At 37.6% G+C, this 11,953-nt stretch overlaps 2 protein-coding genes across 4 annotated transcripts; both read right to left on the bottom strand.

Moving 5' to 3' along the window:
• Positions 1 to 30: 30 nt before the first annotated feature.
• Positions 31 to 7,222, bottom strand: LOC138140108 (facilitated trehalose transporter Tret1-like). 3 transcript variants are annotated; one of them, XM_069060865.1, is made up of 3 exons: positions 7,087 to 7,222; positions 3,151 to 3,286; positions 31 to 1,480 (listed from the first exon to the last, which is right to left on the bottom strand). In XM_069060865.1, the coding sequence occupies exons 2-3, from the start codon at positions 3,203 to 3,205 to the stop codon at positions 111 to 113; spliced, it is 1,425 nt and encodes a 474-aa protein (XP_068916966.1). In that variant the 5' UTR covers positions 3,206 to 3,286; positions 7,087 to 7,222; the 3' UTR covers positions 31 to 110. The 3 variants fall into 3 exon arrangements, with proteins under 3 accessions (XP_068916966.1, XP_068916957.1, XP_068916975.1); XM_069060856.1 differs by lacking the exon at positions 7,087 to 7,222 and adding an exon at positions 6,799 to 6,959; XM_069060874.1 differs by lacking the exons at positions 3,151 to 3,286; positions 7,087 to 7,222 and adding an exon at positions 2,651 to 3,033.
• A 421-nt stretch (positions 7,223 to 7,643) lies between these two features.
• On the bottom strand, positions 7,644 to 11,843 carry LOC138140076 (facilitated trehalose transporter Tret1-like). Its single transcript, XM_069060786.1, has 2 exons — positions 11,621 to 11,843; positions 7,644 to 9,199 (listed from the first exon to the last, which is right to left on the bottom strand). Exons 1-2 carry the CDS (start codon positions 11,694 to 11,696, stop codon positions 7,842 to 7,844), a joined length of 1,434 nt encoding a protein of 477 aa, XP_068916887.1. The 5' UTR covers positions 11,697 to 11,843; the 3' UTR covers positions 7,644 to 7,841.
• Between the last annotated feature and the right edge of the window lie 110 nt (positions 11,844 to 11,953).

The raw sequence follows: 11,953 nt of genomic DNA, 5'->3' as shown, positions 1-11,953 counted from the left end.
GGTGCAGGTGATTCAATTATAATTGAACACTTTTAATACTTGAAAATAATTTTATTGAACATTAGATAAAATACACATGACAATTTTGTGGTAAAGTGAAGTAAATAAAATTAAGCTTTTAGGCTAATTTTCTCTTCCTCGGCGGTTTTCCCGTTACATTCCACCATTTCTCCTTTCAGTCGCTTCTGAATGTCCTCCAGAGTCTTTCCCTTCGTTTCTGGTACGTACAAATAGATAAAAACAAGTCCGAGTAGCGAACATACTGTAAACCCGTAAAACGAAACGTGCAATCCGTATTCTACTTTGGTAATTTGTAAGTACTTTGAGGCAACTGTGGCCATCACACTGAAATAAACATCAGCTAGGCACAAGGCAAAGGCTTTGACGTTTGTCGGGAACAATTCGCCCAACATACAGACGGGAATCGACTGCATACCTAAACTAAAAATTATCACAAAACCGATAAGGCCCACTACTGCTACTATCGAAAACGAGCTGATGTCAACGGAAGTCTCGTTCAAAATGTAGAAGTAGGTCCCTTCGATGAAGAGTGCTAGAGCCGAGCCGGCCATGGATATAAGAAGCAGAGGTCTCCGTCCAGCCCTGTCGACGATACTGGACGAGACCATGGTGAGGATAAGTTGGACAGAATAGTAAATCATGACGGCGTAGTGAGCAGAGATATCGTCGCCGGCAGTTTGGAAAATCTCGTGAGTGTAGAAGGCAATCGCGGTTGTCCCCGCCAGCTGCTGGAACCCGCGGAGTCCCCCGATGATGAACACCGCCTTCCTGTTGCTCTTGACCCTGAACAAATCCAAAAACCTTCCGCCGTGGGACTTCTCCTCGGCCTGCATCGCAGTCCTGATCCGATTCAGATCCTCGTTGACGTCTTTAGTTCTCTTCAGTCTTTCCATTGATTGCCGCGCCGCCCTCGGTTGATCCCTCATCAAAAGATAGTAGGGACTCTCGGGCATCCAGAGGAAGGTCACGAACAAAACACCAGGTACAATCGAAGACACTAAAGCGGTAGTTTTAATACTGAAATACGACCCTATCACGTTGATCAGCAAGAATCCGGCGATCCAAGTGACCGAGCAGCTGGACCCCAACATCCCCCGCACGTTGGGGTCGGAGATCTCGCCGATGTACATCGGGACCACGGTGAAGGTGACACCGTCAGCGATCCCGGCGATGAAGCGGGCGACGTACAAAACGATTATGTTCTGGGCGAAGGCCACCATCATCCAGGCGACAAAGAACGGGACTGCGGTTGCGAGGATGGTGCGTTTGCGGCCGAAAATATCCACGATGGTGGCGGCGGTTAGAGAGCCGGCGACGGCGCCGATCAGGGGCATCACGGCTAGGGTGGAGCCTTCGCTCTCATCGATGCACAGGGTGCAGGTTTTGTTGTCTTTGAGCTGGACCACGCTCGGGGAGGACCAGCCGTAGTGCATGCCATCGGTGACGATGGCTAGAGTGCCTGAAATTACAACAGAAATTCGTATATACAGGGTATTTCACGACCCGGAGGAATAGAAAATGCAACCCACGATACATCAGGAGGAAAAGCCGGATATTTATCGCCTCCATGGCCAGATTTACGTTCCAATGTATTGTGGGTTGCATTTCCTATTCCGCCGGGCTCAAGCAATGACATTTAAAACGAGGATTATCAAGTAATTAAATTATGCAACAGATCTTGCAAACTTGTTATTATTACTGTTACCGCAACACTCTGTATTTTTCAGGACGTGGAAACTTGTTAACCAACTCTACATTTTCAAATTTGTATTAAGAAGAGAGCGACAAAAACAGCCAATTAATAATGGTGCCTGTTATATTGTCGTCGTAACGACCTAGGATTAATGATCATTGCGATGTATGTACATAATGTACATACAGGGTGTTAGGTAAATGTCTTGGCAAACTTTAACCGCGTAACTGGCTTCATGTAGAACTCGAAAAAAATATTTAAAAAAATCTGTCAAAAAATAAATTGACATTTAATTTTTGAGGTAATTTTTTTTTTAACTGCTTTTAGTCTTCTACGTTGTCCCACAAACTCGTAGGTAAAATTTCGGCATATTTTTAAAATACACCCTGTATATCATATTTTATAAAACGTACGCCAATGCGAAGTAACCTCTAGGAAATATGCTTTAAAACAAGAAAACCGCATTGGTGTACGTTTCATAAAGTATGATATACAGGGTGTATTTTAAAAATGTGCCGAAATTTTACCTACGAGGTTGTGGGACAACGGAGAAGACTAAAAGCAGTTAAAAAAAATTGTACCTCAAAAATTAAATGTCAATTTATTTTTTCACAGAATGTTTTAAATATTTTTTCCGAGTTCTACATGAAGCCAGTAGCTCGCGGTTAAAGTTTGGCAGGAGATTTACCTAACACCCTGTATAATAAAATTATATAGATCAATTATGAATCAAGAGTTCAAAGTAATAGGTGCAACACTCAATATTTATCGCTAATTACGATAATTCCCATACATTAGGAAATAATAATGGAGTATTTTTCAACCGTGAATGCTCTATAAATGATTTATGGCTCCAGTATTCAACTTTTTGAAACATGTTTTGCGATAAATTGTGTTATTTACTTTGCCAATAAAGTTATGTTAAATAATTCTTACCTGTTTAATCATCATCATACTTTTTAAATGGGAATGCATATTTTTTTGACATCGCAAAAAATGACGTGGTCAAGTTGTTATCAGCGACAAATTAACACAAATTATAATTTTCATTACCAAAGCTTCTTATCAATTAAGCGCACAACAAACAATGCTTTAAAACGTCGAATTAAAATTCCGAATGCTCGAGCCAATATTTTAGTTTATTCTTCGACCCAAATCCAATGGAAATTCTCCGGGAACTCGATACCGCATTGTTTTTGCAGCGTTAATTTGAATTACCCAATTAATTGCTCTTATTACTCTAATTACGCTGATACTCATCTAAATACTACGACCGGTCGTCACAGTAACTCTTCCAGTTATTTCGAAAAACTGATAACGTCACGATTTGCAAAAGATCTTGTCGCAATCTGCAAAAGTCGCGTCGCAACTTTCACGGAAAATCCAGGTCGATGACAAACAAACAAAGAAAAAAACAAGAGATCAATAAGACTCACCCGTCAGTGCGGCTATGTACTGCAAAACGGGACTACCCTTTGTTTCCGTCGTCATCTTCGTATTGTTATCTGGACACTCGACTTAGCTGCGCCGCTCTAACCGTAAGCTACGACCTCACCAACACCAACTGAGTCGCTGGAAAAAAAACACCACTTGCGTTAGCCAAGGTCACATGATCGACACTTGCAAAAGCAAATTATTTTTTCGATCTCTCTCATTATGTGGATTCGGAAAAAAATACGTTGATACGAAACCAGCCAGTTTTTTTCCCCTTGTCATGTTAATAAATTCATCAAACACCGTGTGTATTTCCATTGCCATTTAACTGGTCCTCACGATAAACAATGTCTCTACACGGTGGTTTTTTATTAACCTTTGGTATTGACTTTTTGTCGATTCTTCAAAATAATGATCGGTTGACCTTGAACCGGTGGTTTAACAATACGTAAGTTTAATTGGAAAGGCGAATTTTATAGATAATTAGCGCTGAACGCACAGTCTTTCGATTAAATGTTAAGCGAGTGAATCACTACCACAATCCTTCCAGAAACTGATAAGAACATCATCATTTGACTCTAACATTAAAATGTTTTGATTACATTATGTACATATTTCAAATTAATGTTATTAAATATGTAATCCTCCTAGCCTTTTATTTGTTACAGTAACGCTTCGTTTCTTCGAGCTTAGTAATAATTTAACAGAAAATGCTGTTAGCGCTGAACGCACAGTCTTTCGATTAAATGTTAAGCGAGTGAATCACTACCACAATCCTTCCAGAAACTGATAAGAACATCATCATTTGACTCTAACATTAAAATGTTTTGATTACATTATGTATATACCTATTTCAAATTAATGTTATTAAACATGCAATCCTCCTAGCGTTTTATTTGTTACAGTAACGCTTCATTTCTTCGAGCTTAGTAATAATTTAAAAAAAAATGCTGCTTCTTTTACTGTCAACATAATAAGCAGACAAATAAAAAATTCACAGGAAACTAAACTATGCGGAATTATTTTAAATATTTTGTACACCTAAATACACATATTGAGTGATTCAAAATGATTGTGGATATTTATAAATTCAAAAAACTCCTACTCTCATGTCAAAAATGGATTACTCCCTAGGATTTAGGGATATTCGTTACTAGGTTTCCATAAATTTGTTTAGGTTGGAGGCTATGTGGTTTCTGATGACAAACAAAAGATATCCCAAAAATGTAAGACAGCAAATTAATTGTAACAGTTGCAAATGACTAATTTCTCGCTAAGTGATAGATGATTTTTCATTTCACAAACATTTTTGGTTACTGGCGGCATATTTATTTGGATTTAACCTCTCAATTCAAAGTAACCAACCTTAGGCATTCAAAATAACTTTTGACAATTCTAGTTACACACAACATGAAAAACGTTATTTCCCTAAAAGTTCGAATTCTAGGGAGTAATCCATTTTTGACACGAGATATATGACGAGAGTAGACTGTCAAAATTAAATTTTGAATAAAATGCTTGTTTTGACTGTACTTGGATAGAACATTTTTCGCTAGAATGTACCCACGTCAAAATCTAGAAAATATATTTAGGTTATGTTTCTTTTTAAATAATTGAACTAAAAATGTTTTGAACACTTGAAGCGAAATGCAGCAACTAAAAAACGTGAGCAATTTGATAAAGTTTATAAAAAAACACAAAGACAAAGAGAAGGTGACGGTGACACACGGCAAACTGAAAACAGGTAACAAACTAAACAACCAAAACTGAAAATCGCTTTCCATACCTACCTATTTGAGCCAGATGCCACCAAGATATTATCGGTGAAATAGGTATCTCTAACACTCATCATGGTTAATCAATCAGCTTTAATAAGGTTTTCACAATGCAAGATGCTGTTTTTCTACATAGTTGGGTGAAATGAGAAACGTTTTTTTTATTGAAGATATGGCTTTATAATATACATAATAGTTTGTGACGGTCCTCTTCTCTCGCGCCAATAGAACCACCCTAGGTCGTTTTGAACTTCCCATTTTAACCTTTTTACAAATTTTTAAACAAATGACTAGTTTGAAATATCAAAAAATCATAGATACCGACCGGGCAATATGAAAATAACTAGTGATTTAACCAACTTAACAACTGCAATTTTGATTTTGACAGTCCAGATGTTTTTTGAATGGACTTTACAATAGCTAAGAAAGTGAAAACGTGAATTTTTTACATTTACACTTCTCACTTTTTCATACAATTTTAAGTCGATGTATTTTTGAAGAAGATCAGGTTTAAGGTTAATTATTTTTGACACATCATTATAGTTATTTATGTATTAAGGGCGTAAGAGGGCTTTTATGGCCTGAGGTGTGATTTTGAGCCCGAGTGATAACGAGGGCTAAAAACACGCTGAAGGACATAAAAGCCAATTCACGCCCGCAGTACACTATTTTATGCACGATTACGACCTAAAACCCCTAACATTTAACAAAAATTAATAAATAAATGTCTGCCGACACCACGGGATGTTTGCATCGCGTAGTGCTCCCGTCAAATTTTTAGTTTTGCGCGTAACCTTGGGAACAGTGAAAACACCCGTAGCCATTATGCCAATTGCAATTTTCGGTTATAATTCATTAACGAAATGATAAACGAGGATGAGAAAGCAGCAGAAATGAGTCTCCAGTATCGAGTAATCCCCATTCGGGAATAGGTAATTTAAGTTAAGTGGCAATTTTTTTCCTAATTTCACCAAAAATGTTTTTGACTTTTATTTGACATATCTTTATGGCCCACGGGCATAAAGTGATCCGTGGGCCATAAAGAGACATTTATGTCAAGAAAATTTGTGCATAATTGTCAAATTATAATATAATCATGCATAAAAAATATTACGCAATTTTTTTTTCACACATTTCCTTAATACTCTCGTGTCACAAAAATGGATTACTCCCTAGGATTTAGGGATATTCGTTACTAGGTTGCTATAAATTTGGTTAGGTTGGAGGCTATGTGGTTTCTGGTGACAAACAAAAGATATCGCAAAAATGTAAGACAGCAAATTAATTGTAACAGTTGCAAATGACTAATTTTTCGCTAAGTGATAGATGATTTTTCGTTTCACAATCAATTTTGGTTAATTTATTTGGATTTAATCTCTCAATTCAAAGTAACCAACCTTAGGCATCCAAAATAACTTTTGAAAATTCTAGTTACACACAACATGACAAACGTTATTTCCCTAAAAGTTCGAATTCTAGGGAGTAATCCATTTTTGACACGAGAGTATCACATTTTTATTATTCAAAAAAATTGTTAAACCGCTCATCATCATCACTCTATCTATTATCTGAATCATTCAATCTTATCATTAATTACATTACAGTCTAGTGATTAGTCTGCTGTTAATGCACATTTAAAAAATAAAATATTTACCATTTAGCGCATCGATAATTTTTTTTTATAACCTGACCTACCACATAAAATTTCTTATTAAAGATTTCATTGTTCATGACAACATCAATATTCATCGTAGCGCTATACGAGACCTAAACTCTTGTAAATAAATCGATAGTCTCAGACAGAATGGCATCAGAGTTTTACTATTCAAATAATTATGACAACAAGAAAACTAAAACTTCATCAGAGAGACTTACCGAATCTGGAACAAGAACAAAGACAAAACTGTCAGTTAACAGCAACTGCGAAAATTTTGAAATGAATCTACTTCCAACCACTCCGATCGGGTACTGAGCGTGGTTTGAAATAAACTTCGAACGTACATTTTCTCAGAATACAGTCATGTTAATACCATACAGTGTTATTTATTCGAGGCGGTTTTAATAACCCGCAGCTTCCACCGGGTAACGCATTCATTCTCACGTAAAAAAATGGGAAATACACGATCGATTCAACACAACAACAACAACTTCATCTGAACTTACGTTTTATGATTTATCGAAAAAATTATGAGTATTTCGACTCTTACACGTGTCGAGGCCTTGACAAGCTGCGTTGTGTGCACTTAGGCCAAAAACTTGTTTATTTCTGCCGGGATTTTAACTTTGTTGTCCTTTCTATTTTTAAAATCTGCTATTTTCTTTGTGAACGAAGCATTGGTATACCTATCGGAACGTGAATGAACGTCAGAACGTGTAATGGAAAAGTACCGATCGTCGATGCTGAATTCATAACTGTACACTGATCTTCAGCAGTAGTGGATTACCTATGTTTCAAGCAACGATTAATATCCTATTCTCTTGGCTCTTCAAAGCCGGAAGCTGTTCAAGGAAGAAACGTTACAATGCGCTTTTTACTTTTACTGTTCGGATTTAAAAAAAAAATTAAATACAGACTCTTGGCACGGATCCAAATTTTGGACATAAATTATTCATCTCGGTAAAGTTCAATCGGTGCTGAAAGATGTTTATTTTAGCTCTATGAGATCTACGCAGGTGTGTCATTCCGTTTCGTTTTCACAGAAATGTAAATAAAAGTCAAATCTTTTTTGCTGTAAGACTTTAATTAGCCGGGAACATTTTTTCATAGAAAAAATTCATAGTTACGTCACTCCAATGGTACAAAATACAATAGTAAAACAAATCACCTTAAATAACAACAATTAAGTTAACACCTTCATGTACTTAGCTAATGTTATAACAAAAATCAGTCTTATTTTTATATCACTTCACTATTTCCACTACACTTCTACTTTGTCCGTTTTTTCTCCACGTTTCTCTCTTCCTGTTTTTCCTCCAAGATACAACTGAATCTCCTCCAGACTCTTCCCCTTGGTTTCTGGGACGAACAGAACGATAAAAACTAATCCTAACAGACAACTCGCTGTAAAAACATAAAACGGCACATCGATTCCGCAAGAGTCTTTAACAATCTGAAAGAACTTGGACACTATTGTGGCCATGACGCAGAAGTACATGTCGGCTAAGCACAGCGCAAAGGCTTTGACATTGGCTGGAAACAGTTCTCCTAGCATCAAAATCGGGATCGATTGCATTCCCGAGCTGAAGAAAATTACGAACCCGATGAGAGAAATGACCGGGATGCAGGAAAAGGAAGAAGTGTCGACGTTCGTGCGGGTCTTGACGAAGAAGTAACTGCCTTCGCAAAATAGAGCCACGGCCGAGCCCAACAAAGACGTGATCAAGAGAGGTCTGCGTCCCGCTTTGTCTACAATACTGGAACAAAAAATCGTCAGGAGGAACTGAACGGAGAAGTAGATGATGGTGGCCAGCTCGGAGGAAATGTCGTCGCCTGCCTCGTTAAAAATCAGCTGGGTGTAGAAAGTGATAGCTGTGGTTCCGCTCAACTGTTGCGCCCCTCTCAAAGTCATTATAATGTAGACAGCTTTTCTGTTGCTCTTCGTAACAAACAAATCCAAGAATTTGCCGGTGTTTTGGGTTTGCGCTTTAACCGCCAAGCTGACCCTGTCCAGTTCATTGTCGACGTCTTCTTTGCCTCGGAGGGTTTGCAAATTCTTTTTGGCTTCGTCGTGATTCCCTTTCATCACCAGATAATACGGACTTTCCGGCATCCAGATGAAAGTCAACAAGGCCACGATCGGGACGATGGAAGATATCAGGGCCGTGGTGGTGATGCTCAGATACGAGCCGATTATGTTGATGAGGAGGATGCCGAAGATCCATGCGCTGGAAAGTCCAGAACCCAGCAGTCCTCTGATGTTGGGGTCTGCGATTTCACCGATGTACATCGGGACAGCGGTAAAAGCCCACCCGTCTGAGATGCCAGCTATGAACCTGGCGATGTACAGGATGGGGAGCGACTTGGCAAAAGCGATCATTATCCAGGCGGCGAAGAAGGGAAAGCAGGTGATGTAGATGGCTCGCTTGCGCCCGAGAATGTCCACGATGGTGGCGGCGATCAAAGCACCGATTAAGGCACCGAGCAGGGGCATCACAGCCATCCAGGAACCTTCGTCGTGGTTTATAACGAGACTAGAATTGACCATTTTTTCCAAAATTGGAAGCGAGGGCGAGGGCCAGCCGTAGTGCATGCCGCTGGTCATTATTGTTAAAGTTCCTGCAACAAAGAGATGCTTTACAGTATGCAACCAGTTATACACTACAGAGTACAGAGTGCTGCTGTCTTCAAGTTACTGCAGTAGAGATATTTTCATATTTGATGGCGGAAACAAAAGACTGAGAAATGTCACAAATTTGTACTGTCAGTGTCAAATTTCTCAAAGACGTTCGTGATTTCGACAGAAATGCAGCAAATTGGCAATAAGAAAGTTATTAATCGTCTAACTAGAGACATAATTTGTAATACGTTTGATTATATGAGAATAACTTTTCCTTTTGAAGCATTGACAAAAATTGGTTTCCTTAGAATTTATTTTTTCAATCTATTTAGCGAAAATTTAAATTTACCAAGACATTCCTTTTTACGGCGTTTATAAGAAATTTGACAGTGACAATAAAATTTTGTGACATTTCTCAGTCTTTTGTTTCCGCCACCAAATATGAAAATACCTCTAATAACACTAATAACCTAGGTAATAACGTCAGTGATTGAATATTTATTATTTAAATGTCTTAAGAAAGGTAAACGACCAAAAAAATGATAAACATATGAAACAACCGAAAAAATTATTCAAATTCCTCGGTTTTCAACACCCAAAAATGGCATTTTTTTTATTTTGTCGTTATTAATGCTACGTCAGATATCTGTCAAATAAACCCACAAAACATATCCTGTTGCAGTGTTGTAAATAGCCGAATAAAAAAATGTTCTTAATTGTATTGCCAACTTAAACAGTGCTTCTTGATCACCCGGTACTTTTAGTGACTTTAATAAAACGCATGGCCTACTAAATCTGAACTGCGCTTCGCTTATTACGGCCGTAACAAACTAGCTGAATGATTGATTCGGCTAACCTCAAAAAAATTACCCTTAACTAGCGCCATCTCTTTAAAGATATTAAACTACAAATCAACTAAATTGCCACAATAATTTAAATTTCCTTGAATTTCATCAAAGTTGAAGTACTAACATGGTAAAATAGTGCGTTACATGTCCACATCTAAACTGTATTTCTCCAGAAAATAACAGTTATTTTCAAATTCCCAGCAACCTCCAAACCAAATCCAAAATTGGTAAAATAATAAAAAAAAAACTAAATGAAACATTTCACTGTGATACATGTCTCTTCTTTGTTATCTAGAGCAACTCCAGGACCCTTGTTACGATTAGTTTGGCTTCAAGACCGTGGGGTCTGTTAATTTGTGGGGCTTTTAAAAGACTTGGCTAATATTGTCACACAAATTTTATCATATTTAATATTTAATCAGCAATGTTAAAACGGACAAAACTGAAAAATTAGTCAAATCGGGTTCGCGCAGAGCAAGCAACTTTGAAAGTCAAAGTCACTAGCTTTGGCTTTAATACCAACAAAAAATCAGATTTTCATGGCTTGCTTAGATGCACATTTATATGAAATTAAGTATAACCTAAATTGCTGATGATATGAAAATAAAAAATAATAAAACTTTATTTTTGTTTTGGAATGAATTTCCAACATTTATTAAGAACTGTGTCAATAAGGATGACCGGGTGTATTATGAAAAATAAGAAAAGCCATTTTGGAGTGTTTAAAAACAAGGCATTATGTAAGTTTTTTAGAGTGCTCTTGAGATAATTTTGGGTGATTCTCAACGGTTTTCTTCGTGTGCCCAATTTTTGGTTATCTACAGATTTTTGGGGTGCAGAAATATTTGTGCTTTTTGAAGGACTTTAGGTCTTTTTCGGTTGTTTACTTTCGTCCTACTACAAAAGTATAATTTCCTTTTTTGAACCATAACCTAACTTTTTTAGACAAGTAAGTTGCTGGTTAAATTTGATGAAGTTCCTCAAACTTTTAGTTGCATAAAAAGCAGTGTAAACCGTGTTTAATTTAGTATTTCGTTATAGAAATTTGATTTAAAATCCTAATGGTTGTCTGAAGGTCAAATGCGCAGACAGATTGGCACCGCAGTTTATACGAGGTGTATTCAAAGATTCCATTGAATGGGGTGACAAAATTTTCAAGGAGTAAAAACAAATCCCTTATACCACCATATGGGCGACCTAAGACGACAAAGTAAACAAATCTCTAACATTTCCTCATGAAGAATATTTTTTGTTAGATGCGACATGTTATTGGGAATAATTGTTTTTGTACCGAGTAAGTAAAGGAGTTTCGTGCTTTGTTGCCATGTTGAGTTAAAATTAGCCATTATTTACTCCACTTTCCGACCGTTTTCTTGTTATCTTAAAAATAGCAACTTCGCTGAAAATAGCCGTTTTACTAACACTTCATATTTTGGCGTGTCGAAGTTTTGCAGCCACTACACCCAAAACTCATTCTCCGCGCTGCCAAATTATTTATTTTCTGCCAATCATTTCGTTAAAAATAGGCAACGGGGGCTTCACAACAGACAAAAAAAAAGAGAACCAACTCACCTGTGAACGCAGCTAAGTACTGGAAGATCGGCTTCTTCTCCTTCACCTTCGAGTTGACACCAGCAGAAATCTTCATCGCGAATTGTGTTTTAATCCACCCGTCCAAAATCTTCCATCAACACCACTTCACCGTTTGTTCTGCGATACTAAAGACCCTCTTGATCTTTTTACATGATATTCGACTGTCAGGGGGTTCACGAATGAACCGAACCGACTCACTGTCTGCCTTAAATAGCTGGTGGCAGGAAAATAACCGCGCGAGGTAATTATTGGTGAGATTCTGCTCAGCTGATTACACTCTCTCAGTGTAAAACTGAAATATTCTCAGCTGCG

The sequence above is a fragment of the Tenebrio molitor genome, chromosome 1 (assembly GCF_963966145.1).
Source record: "Tenebrio molitor chromosome 1, icTenMoli1.1, whole genome shotgun sequence".
NCBI classification, from domain to species: Eukaryota; Metazoa; Arthropoda; class Insecta; order Coleoptera; family Tenebrionidae; genus Tenebrio; species Tenebrio molitor.
Note: the sequence above shows the minus strand (reverse complement) of the source record. Positions and strands in the feature narration are given on the sequence as shown.

Excerpts from the sequence above, each read along its gene's own strand:
- LOC138140076 (XM_069060786.1), bottom strand. The coding sequence starts at position 11,696 with ATGAAGATTTCTGCTGGTGTCAACTCGAAGGTGAAGGAGAAGAAGCCG. Across the intron at positions 9,200-11,620 it reads GTACTTAGCTGCGTTCACAG|GAACTTTAACAATAATGACC; the intron begins GTGAGTTGGTTC and ends TCTTTGTTGCAG.
- LOC138140108 (XM_069060865.1), bottom strand. The coding sequence starts at position 3,205 with ATGACGACGGAAACAAAGGGTAGTCCCGTTTTGCAGTACATAGCCGCA. Across the intron at positions 1,481-3,150 it reads GTACATAGCCGCACTGACGG|GCACTCTAGCCATCGTCACC; the intron begins GTGAGTCTTATT and ends TTGTAATTTCAG.